Below are 18,628 nucleotides of genomic sequence, written 5' to 3'. Positions count from 1 at the left end.
CCTGTTTTTAAAATAAAATCTTTTTTTTTTTTTGCCTTGACTTTATTGCTTAGATTCTTTCCGAAGCTCTTTCTGTCCACTGGCTCTTCATAGAAGTTTCTGGTGCACTGACTTAGCCAGAATGAAAAAATATAGCTATAGAATATAGTGGTGGAAGAATATAGCTGTCACCTCTGACAGGGAAGATCCCTGACTCATATTTTACCTCACTTAAGTTTTTTAAAACTTCAGGTGGTTGAAACTATCTAGCCAGGAGAAAGACTCCTTCCCATCCTGATACCCAAAATACACGCGTGTATGTTAGGGAGAGAAGGATGTAGTCAGTGACTGAAAAAGCCTGGGAGCAGGTGAGTGAGAAAAGTACATGGCTATTCATTTCAGTTAGTAGTTGGGGCTCAGAACTGGATCTGGGTGCTGGCACTGAATTCTGTAGTATGGCAACTGGTGGCAGCGGGAAGCTAATCTTAGTCTCTTGAGGCCCTACTGTCCCCAAAGGGTCCCAGATCCCTCCAAGCAGTTCAGACCTGGGGCTTAGGGAGAGGCCTGCACAGCCATTCCTTTCTCAGTGTTCCCAGGCTGCATTTGTTTGTCCCCCATTAACCACTGTAGAGGGGTCAGGATGCTAGTATTCCTTGTGCCCCCAGTTTACTAAGCCAACCCCACCATTATTTCCCAGGGTTCCTGGATACCTCTGTCTTCCAAGCAATCTGGAACCCTATAGACTCTGCCACTAATTTGATTTTTTCTGTTGAGTCAGCCCATGCCTATCTCCCTTTCTGACAGAGTTAATGAGATTGTTAAATTGTCAGGTTAAGAGACTTTAAAAAGCAATATAGCTGAAAACAATGTTATCTCAGATTAAATCTTTACTGCAGCAATTTTTATTTATGTGTAATATTTTTTTCCTCTCCTGAGATGCAGAAAGACTGGAGGCATTGGGTTGAAAATTCCAGTTCTCTGATTTCCCTTTAACTGATACCTGAAGTGTTAAGGATTTTATTTAAATAAATGTTTCTAGGGAACATTTATTTAAATAAAACACACACACGCACATGCACAAACACAGGACCTCTGGAGAGACAAAGAGCTTGAAGAATTCACTGTCTGCGGAGGCTTTGCCACTGATGTGGTGCCAGCTCTATTCAACTCCATTTCAACTCTGGGTTAACTCTCCAAGAATCATATGCTGGGAAATAGAGATTTAGGAGGGAATAAATTAATCTTCCAGGAATAAGCTTCATTTTAATTCCATCTCCTCTTTCTCTTCCCACCCACCACCCTAACCTCTCCCTAAAAACAGAGTTTCCCCTGAGGCGAAAATAAAATGTATGTTTGGTCAGAAAAAGGAACTGAATAGACAAGAGGTCTTGGGACTCCCTGGATATGTGCACCCACCACTCTTAACTTGAGGATGCATTGGATAGTCCCACAACACTGAAGACAGCGGGAAAGTTGGAGACTCAGTGGGGAAAGTGAAGTCCAGAGTCCTCCAAGCACACAAACCCACACATAGTCAAATAAGTAAGTCTTCCCACACAGGAAGAGATGAGCACAAAGACCCCAGAAGAGGGTAATGAAAAGAGAAGGAGAAAAAAAGCCTTTGCAAACTCACAGGGTTCCATTGGGGCTCTGGTAACCCAGGCAAAAACTGAAGTCCCTCTGAGTCCCTGTGAGTCCCAGTGTGCCAGGGTGTTCAGGACCCTCTCATGCCCGTGGCTGGTTGGATTTTGGAGAACAGTCATGCCTGGATCAGTTCTAAACATGTCTCTCCCATAAAAGTAAGTAAGCTTGAGGATGGAAATTCCCGTGTGAGAAAGGCATTGTGTGACTGTGTGTTCTGGAGAGGCAAAGTTGGGGAAAATATATTATTCTTTTCCTGGTCATGTTGGTCCTTCACCTTTCTATCCCCCAAGAAGTGGTATTCTCATTGGGGACTCTGTGAGACATTCCTGTGAAGGGGTGTGTGCATGGTGAGAGCCTTGGAGAAGTGGAGAATTCCCCCAGCCTTTACTTCCTGTATGTGCAAGTGTGTAAGTAGGTGTGTTGCCAGCGGGCACTCATCCCAGGGTACAGAGTATGTTTTGTCTTCTTTATTCAAATCTATAAAAAGCCTTTCTTTCTAAGGCCAGTCTTCTAGTGTTCGTGAGAACAAGGCTGCAGCAAATATGAGGGTGCAAGGGGACAGAGACCCAAGAGCTGTGAGCAGAGAGGCGTCCCACGGAAACAGCCCTTCACCTCTGGGGCCCAGGTTCCTGCTCTCTTTCTAATAATCCCGGGATAGCCTCCACTCCTCTGCCTCCCCAGGTCAGGACTAGGAAACCTGGGTGGGATGGAGCCCCTTACAGGACTCTCCACATGGAGGTCACTCTACCAGGCTGCCAGGGAGGACTCAGTTCTATCCCTTCCTGAGCTAGAGAGGAAAACCCTTCCCCACCCTCATTGCCCAGATCTACCGCGGTGGCAGACTGGCCTATAGTCCCACAGCCAACAACCCACCTGAGGGAGCAAGACCAGCAGTTCTCGGGAGATCCCTCTACCACTGTCTCCGGACCATCTGCTCCTGAGGCTGATCCGCAGAAGGCTGGGTCAGCAGTGAGGGTGTAAAGCAAGACAGCCCCTGGGACACTTTCCATCACTCAGAGGATTGGAGCTGGGGACACTGCGGCAGCCCCCTCTGTTCAAAAGAGAACTCTCCAGCCAAGGGTCCACCTGGGTTCGACTTGGATGGTGGTGAGAGCCAGTCCCTCAAAAAACTGCAACTGCTGGATCAGATGTGTATCTAGACCCGCGCTGGTGGGGAGGATTGAGGGGCCCTGGGGAACCAGGGGCTTCTGGGAGGAGGAGGGGGCCAGAGCCTTTTCGCATCCAACCAGGCTCTTCCTCTTTTAGCCTTGACCGTGACTAGGTCTTTCTGACCTTGACATCGCAAGGAGCACAGGGGAGGGGAGAGGCGGGGAAAGCCCTTGATCTTCCGGTGGCCTGAGAAAGGGAGGGCTGCTAGCCCCCTTGACGCGCCATCCCCCTTCCCGCCAGAGCCCGCCGCCTCTGTTTACACACAGAGGAGGTGTCGTCTCTAGTCTAGACAGGGGCGCTAATAACGCCCATAAAAGGCGGCCTCTCCAGAGATGCTCTGCAACTCAGCTCCCGCGCGCCTACCGCTGGCCGCTCCCTCCGCCTTTTCCGCCCCGCCCTCCTCAGATACCTCGGCTGGGGCTGCGGGCGGCCTTGGGGAGGGGGCACCCAGAGGGTTTCTAGAGGCTGAGGACCCCTGCCCCGCACCCTGCTGAACCTCTTCCATCTCCAAAGGTAAGTGGACCCTGCTGTTCCAGCCCAGTCAGCCTTGGGGTTAGCAACGCATCCTCCCACCACCGCCCGCCTGCCGGCCCGTTGTCCCCATTCCAATCTGCCCGCACTCCCCGCCCCACACTGGGGTCTTGGCTTTGGGAAGCATCTGGGTAGCCAGGCAGAGCAGACCCCAAGCAGATTTCAGCCCCTCGCCAGAGCTAGGCCTGGCCGGAGGCTGTGGTCACAAGCCGCCGGCCGTGGGGAACGGGTCACTGGGGGTAGTCCTCACCCCGTGCGGAGATTCGAGGTTGGCAAAGACTTGTCCCCCCCGATACCCTCTACCCCTAGGCTCCCGGTACTGGCAGCCGGCTGTGGGTGTGGCGTTTCATGAGAGTGCTTTTTTTTTTCTTTCTTAAACTTGGTCTCCACACCTTTCTTGACACTCAGTAATTCACTAGGCGGAGGAGATCCTCTGCTGGCGGAGGGGGAAAATGTCAGAGCCGCGAAACTATTTAACTATTAGCGCGCCTATAGGAGGGAGAAAATGGGGAAAGATGGCCCATTTAGGGATGCGCATGTGAGCGGTGCAGAGACGTCTTCCCAGCTGTTCCCGCCTGGGACCCCCACCCCCACCCCTTCCCCATTTCCTGAGTGGCAATCGGGTTGGGTTCTTGTGATGGGAGGGAGCTCGGAAGAGCCGCAGTATTGGAGGAGGTAAGGTCGCTGCTGACCCCAGGCTGCTTGCGCGAGCCTGAAAGCCTGACTGAGCCTCTCACCCAAGTTCTTCTGACCCCCCTCCCCCAGGCTGCAGGTCCCTGGAAGGCAACACCTGGAGAACGGGGGCTCCCAATTACTTCTTTCTTTTTAAGTCCCAGCCTCGCGTTGGGAGGCCTGGAAACCAGGTGGGCTCCAACCTCTGGAGGAGCTAGTGAAGCAAAGATAGAGGAGGCTGAGCCCCCTACCTTCACCTCTCAGTCTTAGCTGAATCCAGCGAAGATCCTGTCACAAGCCTGAGCGGCCCTAAAGGGGCGAAATACAGAGTACTGGGAGGTGGCGGGCCCAGGCCTTCCACATTCACCGCTTTTCATCTCCCCTCTGCCTGCCGGCCCGGCCTCTGCTCGCAGGCGTTTCAGGGCCCAGGCCCTGCCTCATTTGCATACGCGGCAGAACCTCTTTCTGCAAACTAGACAGTGACCTTGAACTGGGCCACTGAGGCCTCTCCACTGACGGCGGCGAAGGCAGCACCGCGCAGAATAATTCCAACCCCGGGTTGGCAGGGAAGCCACTCATAGCTGCTCCGCTGCGGCCTAAGCCCTGACGCAGCTACTCTGCCCCTGCCACCAGAGCCGACGTAGATTTTATAATTAACTCCTTTCGCCTGGCTCGGCGGTGGCGGTGAGTGGAGACCCCTCTTCGAGGCCGCGAAGATGCTGGAGGGATGGAGGCTCAGACAGAGAAGGCACGGGAGAAGTGGCAGGACATCCAGCTGGTGGATAAGAGGGAGCAAGAGGGCTGCTAAGGGTCTTCAAGGAAAGCTTTGGACCACATCCCGGCCTTCAGTTTTAATTAACCCCCGAGTTAATGAGAGGGGTATAGTTGAGCCAGGCCAGCTGCAGCGGGAACCGATGGCCCAGGAGCCAGCAAGCAGGCTACCTCTTCTAACCTTGTGATTTGATGAAGGGACAGGATTGCAGACACAGATCGCTCAGCGGTTCCAGAGCCTGCGTCCCTGGCCAATTACAGTTTTGCATGAGGTCTGAGACGTGCCGGCGGATTAAACCAGTGGTCTAGACGCCTCTGTCCAGCGCTTTTGCCTGTGAGTCCTTCCCAGCCTTCCGCACCCACCCGCAGTGGGCTCCGGGAGAGCAGCTCTTGCCCAAGCTGGATTTAGATTTGAAGCTTCACACCTGAGCCTCCCGCCGGCCCCGGGGACCCAGGCAGGGAGCGGCGCTCTGGGACTGTTTGTCCAAGCCCGGTTAAGGAAGCGGCTACCTGAGCTCTGCGTGCAGCTACTGCCAAACAGAACCGCTGTGGTGCAAGGGGAGGCTGGGCGCTTATCCTGAAAACCCCAGGTTCACACAGGTCCCGGAGGAACAGGACGCTGGTGATGCGAGTTTCACTGACGGTTCTCGGTGGCTCTTCCTGAGAGGACAGAGTCGGAAGCAGGAGAGAAAGAGGGGTTTAGGCGTTTGTCAGTGTCCACAGGGTCCACACCTGGGAAAATGGCCTTTCTGATGGGATCAAATCAGACTGTTAGAAACTGCGAGTGTAGGACGCCTTCACTCCATCCTCATTTCTCCGGTGCTGCATCTGCCGCCCCGTGGCCGCTGGGCTGTGTGCTCTGCGGCCGGGCGGGAGGGCAGCAAGTAGAGCTCTGGGCCTGAGATTTTCAAGCTAGGGAGGGATGGGGAGAGGCTGAGACCTTCCTCCTGGGGTCCCCTTCTAGGAAATTGCAGTCATGTGGGAAGGAAAAAGAGAAGAGGGAGAAGCCTCCACCCCACAAGACCTAGTGACTACTCGGCAAAGCTCAGTTCGGCATTTCTCACACCAACAATAGCGGCTGAGCTCCGAGGCCTGGCGGCCTGCAGACCTCGCCGCTGGCACAGTGTTCTGATTGAAAACACCGACACTATTTAAAGTCACACCATGCTTAGCTTTATGACCAAAAATAACCCCCAAATAAATTATTTAAAAATTAAAATTTCAGTGTCGCTCATTAATGCATCTTGAAAAGGAGGCATAAATAAGATGTTGGAGGTCTTGTGACCTGGGATTTGCAGCGAAGGGATGCTCCTTTTCGCAGCCTAACGCCCCCTTAATCAATTCGGCGCAAAAAGGCTAATCCAGGAGGTGTCCTGTCCACCTTCGGCAACGCCGCACCGCCCGAACTTTCGCGATTCTGACTGGAGGTGACCGATCGAGGCTGGCATCCCACCGCTTGGCCTCGGTTCCGGCAGGTTGGGCGCTCTCCCCTCCCCCGGAATGGGAGGGAGGAACCTAGCCAGGCAGCCTGGCGGGTTAGGGAGAAGGGAAAGCGGAGCGAGGGGCGGGCGCCCAGCTTCGAACTGCTGCTGGGCTGGTCAGTGCCTGCGGGGAAACATTTCTGTCGGAGTGAGCAGCTATGGTTTGGGATACAAAATCGCAGGAGCTGTGGAATTCCAAGAATCTGCAACTCTCTCTCTCTCTCTCTCTCTCTCTGCAGCATTCTGCAGAGAGAGAAAAGAGGGAGAATTTTTTTTTTCCTCCGTTGGGCTCCCGCTCCTGCTCAGACATTTAACTTTCACCTGCATGGGTTTTCCCCCTCTCCAATGTTCTCTTGGACTCTTAGTCTGTCTAATTTTCTCTAAATCTTCTGCTGTTATCTCTTATTTAGATGTTTTCTGAGCTATTTATTCCACTTTGTATTATTCAAAGCCGGGCATTGGATAGAAACCTGAAATAATCACATAGAAATTTGACCATTTTGTCTACTACACTCTGATAGAATACACCTAGTTTTGAAGGTTTTTAATTTCTTTTTTTCATTTTAATTTACTTAACTGTGTTCCATGGACTTAACTGAAATCAGATTGTGATTGAATAGACGCTGATGAATTCTCTCACCAATGGCCAGCACTGGGCTCTCAGCCTTCTCCAGAAGGAGCTGCTGAGATTAGCACCATAAATACAAGTTTAAGTCCCCAACAAGATAATTCTCTGGAGTTCTTTCCCTCACTCCCAGCACACCTACTGGCCTCTGTGCTGCTACCTGATGGTCATAGGGGCAGGCTGGGCTGGTTAGGGGGGTGCTGGTATCTTTCTCCGCAGTGGGAATCAGGAGCCTCCCAAGCCAAGCGAGCCCTCTTGCCTTAGCCCAGAGATTTCTTTGTTGCAAAGAGTTTGGGAGACACCACCCCAGAAGTCCCTGTGACCCAGAGTCACAGTGAAGAACAGTCCAAGCCCCCAGATTTTCAAGAGCAGGCAGGCAGGTTCACACTGAACCAAGCACCTCCTTTTTCTGCCTCCCTCTGCATCCGCGTCCCTTCTCTAACAGTTGAGTGGAGGTGTGAGGCTGGGGTGATTCCTAGCTTGGGGGCGAGACCCCACATTAATAATTCTCCCTGAGCCCTTCCTGGAGGAAAGGGCCCCAAATGTCTCTCCAAATTCCTGAGGAGGAAGATCGGAAGAAGAAGGGCACAGCAGCCCAACGGCTGGGAGAGATCACAGCAAGGAAACCTGTCCTTACCCCTGCTTCACCCCTACTGTAAATAAGCCCTCAGCCAAAGGGCTCATCCGTCTCCTTAAACAGCCAGTAAACTTTATATGACACAATATCTAATAGTAATTTATTGGGGAGTTATTGTAAATTCCAACGGTTTTAGTTAATAAAGGAGCTAATTAAAGAGGGATGGGCTGTGCTCGGCCAGCTGTTGGTGAGAAGGTAGCACATCTGGGGACTGCAGGGTACAGAAGTGTGCGTGCGGGTATTTTTAGTGCGGTTCCTCTTGCCCCGCGTAAGGCGATTTCCCCACGCTCTGCCTTAGGTTTTACGTGATTTTATTTTTTAAAAAACAGAAGCCAGTGAATAAGTTTACCCCCCCCCCACGATTGGGGAAGGGGAAAGTTGGAATTGGTAAGGGGTGGGTGGGGGGGTTCGCTGTCCCCACCCATCCCCCTAGCGGACTTGCCCACGTGAGCCCCACGGCCAATGAGTGGCCGGCGCAGGTTTAACTATGTTTAATGTCAGATAGTAATAAAGTAGAAGCTGCCGGTCCGGCCCCGCGGAAATGGGCGAGCATAATCTCCTGAATCCCGGGTTTGTGGGGCCGCTGGTGAACATCCACACGGGAGACACCTTCTACTTCCCCAACTTCCGCGCGTCTGGGGCGCAGCTGCCCGGGCTGCCTTCGCTGTCCTACCCGCGCCGCGACAACGTGTGCTCGCTGCCCTGGCCGTCGGCGGAGCCGTGCAATGGCTACCCGCAGCCCTACCTCGGAAGCCCAGTGTCGCTCAACCCTCCCTTCGGCCGCACGTGCGAGTTGGCGCGCGTGGAGGACAGCAAGAGTTACTACCGAGAGCCGTGTGCCGAGGGCGGCGGCGGGGGCCTGAAGCGTGAGGAGCGCGGGCGCGACCCGGGCCCAGGAGTTGGGCCCGGGGCAGCGCTGCTGCCGCTGGAGCCGTCAGGGCCGCCTGCGCTCGGGTTCAAGTACGACTACGCTGCAGGCGGCGGCGGAGGCGATGGTGGCACGGGACCTCCACACGACCCGCCCTCGTGCCAGTCTCTGGAATCTGACTCCAGTTCCTCCCTGCTCAACGAGGGCAACAAGGGCGCCGGCGCGGGGGACCCTGGCAGCTTGGTATCACCTTTAAATCCCGGTGGCGGGCTCTCGGCCAGCGGTAAGCACCGTGGGACTCACTTAGGGCGGGACATCTTACCAGGGTGGGCAGGGTAGGACCGAGCTAGGGCCTCCTGGGGTGACAGAATGTATAGTGAGGAAAAAGAAGTGGGGGTTGAGAGAGCCCTAAAAATGTAAATATCCCCATAAAAGAACTGAAGCGATTTCTTTTTGCATCAGCCTGTGGTTGGAGCTCCGGAGACTGGGATTCTAGCAGAGACATCCCCAGGCCGGCCGAGTGGGAAGGTGGAGACCCAGAGCTTAGTCCCCCGCTCTCCCAGGGCTTCTATCTCCGCTTCCCTACAGCCCCCATTACCTACATCTTTCTCTTTTAAGAAACTCCAGTAGACACGGTTCACTCGCCACTTGCTCATGTCTGTCCTAACTGACCAGGGACCCTGTCCTGGGGGATGGGAGAGGAAAGGGCCAGGATATCCTGGAGAAGAGGTTTGGGGAGAAGTGAGGGGATAGGAATATAGATCAGTTCGGGGTACTGCAGTGGTAGGTAGTTGGGGAGGCGAGGAAAAGAGGTGAAAGAGGAAAAAGAGAATGATGAAGGATTGGAGTTGGTGGGGATGTGGGGGTCTGTGTAGAGGAGAGGAGTCAGGAGAGGAAGGGCTTGGGGTCAGGCATAAGGCCAAGGTGAAAGGGGCCAGGGAAAGACCGAGGGCACTGGGTTTGTCTCCTCTTGGTCCTCTGGCCAACACGCTGGTTCATCTCCACCCAGGCACGCCCTGGTACCCGATCCACAGCCGCTCACGGAAGAAGCGCAAGCCCTATTCGAAGTTGCAGTTGGCAGAGCTGGAGGGCGAGTTTCTGGTGAACGAGTTCATCACACGGCAGCGCCGAAGGGAACTCTCAGACCGCTTGAATCTTAGTGACCAGCAGGTCAAGATTTGGTTTCAGAACCGGAGAATGAAAAAGAAAAGACTTCTGTTGAGGGAGCAAGCTCTCTCCTTCTTTTAGGGGGCAAGGCAGGGGAGCCAGCCCCAGACTGAGCCTGTCTCTGGCAGAGAGCAAGAGGGGGCGCTGCTTGGGACACAGTCCCCTGCTTAGAACACCAGACATCTCTGGGAGACCCTCTCTGGACGTCCTCTTGTCTGTTTTGTTCGTGGTTCCCTCCTACACACCCCCAGCAGGCCCTGCCAGGCCCCAGAGAGAAGGAAAGAACCCAGCCAGGGAGAGAAGCCCACAGCTGTAGGCCAGGGGTAGGGACAAGGAAGCCTGGAGCACTGGGGAGGGGCAGACTGGGGCATTGGACCTCTGGATGAGGGCCCAGGCGCCCCCTCCAACCATTTGCCTTCTGTAGTCTTAAGTCTGCCTGCAGGAGGAGGCAAGGGTGGGGTGGGGACAAGGCTCCTGAAACTCGCTCTTTGGGGGTTAGGAGAGGCTGAGAGGAGGGAGCAAGAGTGGAGATTATCAGAGAGAGTGGAGGCTGACTGGGAAGCTCTGGGAGGGCAGGAGGAAGTGGGGGGACTCAGGAGGAAGTGTGGTTTGGGAGAACAGAATGATCAGAAATGCCCAAGTCCAAGAGGTCTGGGTCCTCCAGACCTGGATGGGAGAGCAGGTGGGGGCATGAACTTTTGGCAAACCCAGCTGTGGACAAGGTGATAACAGCCTTATGTCCCCTCTAGGGCAGAGCTGCCCAAATGCTTCCTAGTTCCCAGCCCTTTCGCTCACAGGTGTGCTGCTATACTCTCTTCCCGCCACCTAGGCGCCTGCAAACCAGAACGCAAGCGAGGGATTGGGAGCTAAACTGAGAGCTAAACCGTCGCAGCCCCAGGTTCAATAGCCACTCTAGGGACCCCCATCTGGCCCTCCGGGAAACCCAAGAGGCTGTGAAAGCGGGCTTCGAAGCACGGCATTGATTGGCGGGAGAGTTTCTGGCAGCCACAGGCTGCAGCCGCTGATTCTGCCTTCCCCGCTGGCGTTCACGGTCACGGCCAGCCGGAGGCTGGACTGGCATAATTTACGAGGCGGGAGGAGAATCCGCCCCTAAAGGGGCTACCATAGCGGCCCCGCTCAGCCTGGGTTTCCCAGGCTGGTGACAATGAAGGAGGGGCGCTACAGCTCCCCACCCAACTCCTCTCTGTCTCCCACTCCACCCTCTCCCCAACGTGGCCCTTTGTCTTAGGCCTCCGCCTCGCGGCTCAGCTGCAGAGTCCACTGAGCCGGAGGACCAGAGCAGAGGGCGGAGCACAACTCCAGAACCTGTTGGAGGCCCCCAGAGCGGCTTCTCCAGCGGAGGGCCTTTTATTCACAGCCCCCTTCAGGCCCCACCCCCACCCCAGTGGATCCTCGGCTGGCTTGGGAGAGAGAAGCAGTGAAGGGGCTTGCTTGCCTTCCCATACTCCGTTTGTATCCCATCTGGGTGAGAGTTCCCCATGCTCCTATCTGCTGACCCACCCTTGCCAGGAGCAAGGGACTGGTGGGAGTTGAGCCCAGCTTGGGAAATGTGAAACTGGCCTGCTAGCTTGGAGTTCTTCCTGCCTGGGAGAGTCACTCCTAACACACCCTTGAAAAGCAATCCACAGAGCCCCCCACCCCACTCTCCCACGGGCGCACAGCCTCAGGCCCCTGTACCGGGGATTGTGCAGAGGCACAGGCAAACTCATAGGGACAGCTGAGCCCAGGGCGCCACTGAGCCCATCCACTCTCCTGACTATACTTGCAAATAGGCAGCCTCCTATCCCCAAATACAGCCCTATAGACTGGCCATATAATCACATTTTCCCATCATCCACTGGGCACCTGACACCCCTCCCCCGCCCCCCAACATAAACTTCTTTCACTTATGTACAAGTTTGCAGAAGTCACTGCCATTCCAGCTGCCTCTGTACTGCCCTGTGGCCTGGTCCTGGGCATGAGGCACTCCCGCTTTGCCTGTTCACCCATATACCACTTCATGCAGCCCCTCCTGGATTCCAGCGCCACCACTCCAGCGTGACTCCCATAGCGTGATAGAGAAGAGAGACCAGAACACTTCAAAAGGGTGAAGGGGAAAAGATATGCAACGTTCTCTTCTTGTCGCTTTAAACTTGATTTCTGTGAGCTTCTCTGTCGATCTGCGTCCTGTTCTCTGTGTTGTTGCTAGTACCTTGTGTATCCCTGCGCGCAGACGTCCTCCCTCCCTCCCCGCTCTCTGTAATGCACCCTCCTATTCAAACGGCTGGCTGTCGTTAGCACGTTTTCCCTTTATATTGTCCTTGTACAAAGTTGCTTCACCATATTAACATTAATAATAATTAAAATATGACTGTATGATGATGTGATTTTTTTGAGGAAAAAAAATTTAACTGGGTCCCCACAAATTGTCTCCTCTGACCAGAAAGAATGTGATCCTCTGCTTCGTTGCTGTTTCCCACTCCATTTTCTCCACCCCAGGTGAATAATAAAAATAATAATGTATAATAATAAAGGAAGAGCAGTTTCAGGGGCAACAAAAATATATGAGCAATCAAGAACTGTTGATAAGCTACAATCTCCAGTCCCAAGCAATTACTAGCAAAGAGAAAAATCGGAGGAATGGTAGATTGTGGGGGAGGAGAGGACTATCTAAGAAGCTGTGGGCTGTAAAAATAATGTGGGCCGCTTGGAGGAGGCTGGAACTACCTTCAGCTCCTGAAAAAGGAAGCCTGAGCTGCAGGATCTCCACCAAGCGAAGGCAGGGTGCGGGTGCAAGCAGGGTGGAGCTGGGATGATGGTAGTGCCCTGGGATATGGGGCAGGGGTTTGTAGGTCCACACTTCAACCCCATGGCCTTAACCCCATGACCTTGTTCTGGGAGCACATTTTGTGCACTGCAAGCAGACTGGGCAAGGGAATAAAGACCCCTTGAAGCTGGTGAAATGGGCTCCATCCTTCTCGGCTAGTGACCCCCTCTGAGCCAAGCCAGAGAGACTCAGGTCCAGATCGGAGTCTGGGTTCCAGCTGAGTGCATGAGCCCGCTGCACCTCCACCTCACCCCTCCCTTCTGGGCAGGACACCCTCCTTCTGCCTCTACCCTTGCAACTCTTGTCCCTGAGTTTATCTTTATCACAGCCCGGCTCCAAACATAGAATCTCCTCCAAATTCCCCCTCTTCCCTCCTGGGCCTGCTCTGGAATAGCAGGGGCCCCCCACTGAGCCCATCCTACAAACCATGCCTCCTGTTGTGAAAACTTTGTCTCCCTTCCTTTCCTTACTCTTGCAACCAGAAAATCTGGTAAATTTCAACCAAATCCCATTTCCCTTTGCCCCTAATCCTCAGCTGTCTTATGTAGCTGAGGGGTCCAGGCAGGAAGAAGATGATCCCAAGCTTTAACTTTACTCATACAAAGGCCTTACAGAGTGTGGGCAAGGCTGGGAACCAGATAGCTTCTGGCAGCCATGAGCTGGGGGAGGGACTGGATGGCTGTGCTTGGATCTGAATAAAGGGGGAGGGAATCTGAATCCCAGTGAACCCAGGTAAGAGACTACCCTCCTCTCTTAAGAGACATCTGTACAGGAAGAGTTAACAGTGAAGGCATTTCTGGCTGAAAAAGGAGGAGGAATTTAGGGAGTTCAGGAATAATTGGTCCCTGGTTTATTCCCAGAGACAGTGCCGATCTGAGAGTGTACCTTGTTGGGTGGTGTCTACGCAGGCCCGAGGTTCAATAATTGGGGAAGCCGGCAGAGAAGGAAAGACACTATAACCCCCTCCCAATGGCTGAAAAACAAGTCCTTGGGTCTCCCCGCCTAAAAGGTCAACCCAAACACATAGGGCACACCTGAGCTCTTGATCTGGGCAAGAAATGCATCTATTTTGCAACTATTGGTCTGGTTTAAGCCCTCAAACTACAATTTACTCCACTGACCTTAACAAAGCATGCTGTGTCTTTGGGTCTAGAGGAGAAAGAAAAGGGAAGAATGATCTACAGAATTCAAGCAGAAAATAATTCCGCTGTTTTGTGTTTGTAAGCTTATATCATCCAAATAAGTTGTGTATTTGACAGCGATCATCCATCCACCTAGTTCTACTCGGCTCTGATCTGCACAAACGCAGGCAGGGTATTTAAAAACACTACCCAGTAGACGGGCGGTGGTCCTGGCAGTCTGGGTTCTGTGGATGCTAATGCAGCCGGAAACCCGGCGCGATCCATGGCTTAGACCCGCAGCAGAGCAGGGACAGCCGGCTTCACTCTGCGAACAAAGCAAACCCCCGGGATCTTGGGTTCTGGACAGATGGGAGCCCCCGCCCATCCTCCCGCCATTCCTAGGGAAGAAGGAGCGATTCTTAGGTCCCGGGCCCGCGCGGGAAGCGCGCCCCGGAGCCCCCGACACTCTCGGTGCGCCGGCACACGGAGGCGCCGAAGGCGCCAGTGTAACTCGACTCGGGGTGGGTTGCCGGCCCCGGGGCCCGCAGCTGCCTCTTCCTCCAGACTCAGGCCGGAGTGGCCGCCCTTGCGTGTCTGTCTCCGTCGAGACCGAATTGCCGGTTTTCCGCCGCGAAGCAAGCGGCCGGCGCCCGGTGTCCCTGGACGCCCCGCACGGCTACAGCCGGCGCCGCTCTCGTCGCTGGAGAAAGGCCGGGAGACAAAGGCGCGTCCGCCGCTGGAGCGTGACGCGGGAGCCTGAGCCGTCCGCTCCGACCCGGGCCCGGTGGCCAGGGTTCCGGTCCAATTTCCCGCCCGTCCTGGTCCCGGCTCTGGTCTGCTCCAGTGTCCCGGGGCGAGGACGACCGGCACGCCTCCAGCCCCGGCTGACCCGCGAGGTTCCCCGCCGCACGGCGCCGGCAGCTCCGGTCGGCGCCCGAGGGCCGCCGGGCCGGGGAGGGACTGGATGACCCCTGCTGGCCGGCGCCGTGGAGGCTGCCGAGACCTCTGCCCGCTCAGCCGCTCTTCTCTGAGCGCCGCCGGCCTGGAGGACGCCCCGCGAGTTCGTGGGAGACCTCGAAGAACAGCCCGAGTCGGAGGCGCTGCGGGGCGACGGGAACCGGGAGTTTTTCCTAAGCGCCCCGGCTCCGCTGGGCCCGCGGCAGCCCCCACCGCGGCCGCCCGCCCTCTCGCCGCGCCGCTCACCGCCCGCGGCTCTGCCCAGAGGCTCCTAAAACCCGTGCGGCCCCACGAAGCCCGGCAAGGGAGCCAAGGCGCTGGGCTTGGAGGGTATCAAACCGAGTTGGACCTTTGGTCAGTATGACCAGCCTGTTGCTTGTGAGTGATTTTCCCTCTCTGAGTCGTAGCTACTTCCTGGAGACTTGGAGACAAGCCTCCACTTTATCAGTTTCCTGACCCAGAGTGGAGAACTCCTTCCAAGGACAGGTCTGTGAGAATGGAACTCTCCACGAGCAGCGGTTGCTAGGAAAGCTATCTGGGAAAGGTAGGTGTTTAGTCCACATTTGGAGCGGGGAAAAGATGCTCCATAAAATGCACACTTGGCCACGCTGCCAACGGGACCGAGATGTTGAAACCGTCTAAACCGCACAGGTATCTGTAGTACGCACACATTCTGGGCATGGAAAATATATTTCTCTGGAAAATATATGTACAGAGGCATTTCTGTCTATTGTACAGAAAGTCAATCTTCTGGGAAAAGATTGCATGAAGCATGTATAGCCACCACTTGTGAGATTCACTTACAGATATGAACAGTACACTTCCATACATCCTACACAGGGAATGCACAGTCCTGCATCCATTTAGCTACATGGGTGTATACATTCCACAGGGCATATAAAAATCAGTGCATGGAAAATACATCCAGATATTACTATATCCACATAAAACTGCATTTAAAATACATATTATTATATCTACACAAAGTGCATGTGTAGATATAATACCCAGTGTATGAAAAAATATATACTCTGCAAATCATGTTTGCATACATGGTATGTACCAAATACAATTGAAGAACATTCTTTGGTTTCATATATTATTGTATTTATAATACACATATCTCGGGCAATCTTTAAAAGCAGCAGCAGGAGGAAGCTCAGGCACAGGCATTGGCGATCTCCATCAGCTAGCCTCTTCTCTGTCCTGTATTTCTATTGTTTCTGTCTTTTTAAACCCCCTTCTATATCCACATGGATTATTATATAAGCGGTCTGCCATCTCTCTTTCCCTGTTGCATCTCTTGTCTGAAGTCAGGGTCTATATTTAGAGTGCTAAGTCCTGTTTGCAGCAGGATCTGACTGCATGCATAATTACTTGTGTGTGGAGTTAGCATGATAAAATTAGGTTATCCCCCTGTGTCTCAAGATGTGTTCTTCTAGACCTAATATAAATATATTATAAAGTTACTCTGGGCTGCTGATTAAGAATCAGGAGAAGGGGGAAATGCAACGACCAGGCAAGCACGTAACAGGCAGGCTGAGCTAAAAGACAGGTTCAAGGTGTGTGCTGGACACACCAGCACTCCAGAAAGTGAAGATCTATTTAAATTTTGATTTTTTTATCTTTAAATCTTGAGTCTAAGAAGCAACGTGAAGCAAATGTTGGACCTCATATTCTATGCCTCTCTCAAATCCCTGGAGCAGCCCCACTCCCTGTCAGCCAACCTGGGAGAACATTCTGGCCTATCTAAGCTCCTCAGCTCTGGTTCCCATCCTTAACCTTGGCTGAGACTACAGAAACAGCAGGGAAATTATATCCCATAATCCCAGCTCCCCCCCTCCCCCGCCCCAACAAAACCTACTTCCAATGCTTTTTGAGAGGCAGTAGTGACTTAAAGCACTTTCTGGTACTGAGATCACTCTATTTGGGCCCCCTAAAAATTAGTCCCGCTTGGGTCTTTCTTTAGCAGCTAAAAATGCAGGACCACATAACACATGCCTATGGAAAAATTCTTTGAGAGATAATGCACTCACACCCAGCAGAGATATTGTTTATGAGTCTACAGGTTCTGTGTAGATGCGGCCATATATTACTGTCCAAAGGAATCAATTAATTAGTGCCTCACCGGTCCCCCCACCCCCACCGGATGCTGCTTGGCTGAGCATGAGCAGCTGAGATAGATGTGCAGGGCCAGCTCGTGGGTCTTGTTAACAAGTCACGTCATAAAGATGAAGATGATAAGGAGGGCAAGGAAGCCCTGGTGGCCACAAGCAGGGCATTCTGTAGGGCCGCAGTTGACCAGTGGTTCTCAGAGCCCGCATGGGTTTATCCAGCGTTCTGCCCTTCTGGGGCATTCATGCTGTGGCTCAGATAATTCCCTCTCCCCTCCACTTCCTTGAATTTTTCATTTTTCTTTATCAAGTCCCAAGTTTTTTTTCAAAATGGTGTATTTTATGTATTTAAATAAAAATACATAAACCTCTGTCTCTGAGTGCCTGCCTTGCCCTTTGCCACGTTCATTCGGGAACCTGCCGCCGCCTCCTTTATCTGCGTTTCTCCACGTGGTTCCCTTTCGTCTCCAGCTGGTTTGGTGCTCTCTTCCCTCCTGTGGCTCTCTCTCTGGCTTCAGGGTTGCTTTTTCTACCAAGTTGGTGCTGACTCAGGACCCAATGAGCTTGTAAAAAAAATAATAATACAAATAGCCCCCAGTTATCTCACAGCAGAGTGAATACTCATAGATAAGCCAGACCCACTGTCTTGGGGGGAAATCTTGGAGGTAATTGCTGATTTGGGTTGCAGCACTTAATTATGTTTATTTTCACCCATGCACATACTTAACAGAGAGATATTGATATTAAAGGGCAGGGGGGATTAATTTTACTTTTATAGTCATCTATTAAAAGCAGAAGATGATCTGGGTCTCCTTTTAAAGGAACCAAAATAAAGGGAAGGGGGAGAGAAAGAAAAAGAAGGGGAGGGAGAAATAGGACTGAAGGTGAACAAAGATCTTTGCCTGAAGGAATGATGTAACACTAGACAGAACTATAAAGTCTGGGAATGTAAGAACTCAGGACTCTCCCATCTTCCCCCATTTGGGATCCTGTCCCCTGCACTTCCTGTTAAAATCCCAACTCTGACTACATAGCAGCTTTCAAGGAAGAATTCATGCCATGATCTGGATAATTATAGGGGGACTGAGAGAAAGCATTTCTCTTTTATTGTGTGATCCTATCTGGTGCCTTTGCAGAAGAGGAGGGGGATGTATGCAGTATAGAGGGAAAGGAGGTGGTAGTGTGTTCTGATATCACTCTAGCCCCCCCAACATGGCTACTCCTGAACCAAGAAGGTCCTAAGCAAGAGTTTACAAATTCTGAAACATACTGAAAAAGGGTTAAGAAATTGTGAAGGCCTCAGTGATCCAGTTTCACTTTCCAGGATATTTGCTTGGCTTTAACTGTTTCATCTAGTATTGTAGTTATTACAAGCAAGTGAATGAATAATAGACAATTATAGGGGTGTCAATAATATCATTTATTTGATAGCATCACATGATATGATTAAAAATAATGTTGGAGGTCCTGTTGTCACCTAAAATGCAGCAAGAGGTGAGGTAGAGAAGCCCCCATAGTCTTTCTCTTTCCTATTTTTATTTGTGTGTGTGAATCTCTGGAAATCTCTAATTCTCTCCCCAAGATGTCTTAAAAGAAAATTCCCTCCCCAAGGTATCTTAAAAGAAATTTCAAAGGCTTTAGGGGCTGAGAGCTCAGAGAACAACAAACAATTTGGTATTTAAATATCCCCTTTAGTATCATGAGCAGTGGTCTCTACTCTCCCCATGCCCCCCAAAGACAATCAATGCCTTTGCCCTCAATTTAAGACCACTAGGGTCACAGAGACTTTGCAGGTGATGTCTGTGAACGGAAAATAGGGTCTTATCAAAAACAAGTTCATTGTCACTCCCAACTCGGCACTGGGCCCAGAATGAAGCCCCCTTTGGCCCCCAAATTGGCCTTCTTTCCCTGTACCCTCTTCCCCAGGGACATGTGGATGTGGGTCAGAATCCAGGCTATAGCTGTGGAGACCAGTTGGGGTGAAGATGGAAAAAAGAATTAAAAATATTTTTCTTGTTTCTGGGATTCAAAAGACTAAAAGGCTGTGGGAGAGAGGGAGGAAGG

At 52.6% G+C, this 18,628-nt stretch overlaps 1 protein-coding gene across 1 annotated transcript; it reads left to right on the top strand.

Moving 5' to 3' along the window:
• The first annotated feature begins 8,051 nt into the window (after positions 1–8,051).
• On the top strand, positions 8,052–12,020 carry HOXC12 (homeobox C12). The gene is made up of 2 exons (XM_028533181.2): positions 8,052–8,661; positions 9,388–12,020. Exons 1-2 carry the CDS (start codon positions 8,052–8,054, stop codon positions 9,624–9,626), a joined length of 849 nt encoding a protein of 282 aa, XP_028388982.1. The 3' UTR covers positions 9,627–12,020.
• Positions 12,021–18,628: the final 6,608 nt, after the last annotated feature.

The sequence above is a fragment of the Phyllostomus discolor genome, chromosome 2 (assembly GCF_004126475.2).
Source record: "Phyllostomus discolor isolate MPI-MPIP mPhyDis1 chromosome 2, mPhyDis1.pri.v3, whole genome shotgun sequence".
NCBI lineage: Eukaryota > Metazoa > Chordata > Mammalia > Chiroptera > Phyllostomidae > Phyllostomus > Phyllostomus discolor.
This window is presented reverse-complemented; position numbering and strand designations above follow the sequence as displayed.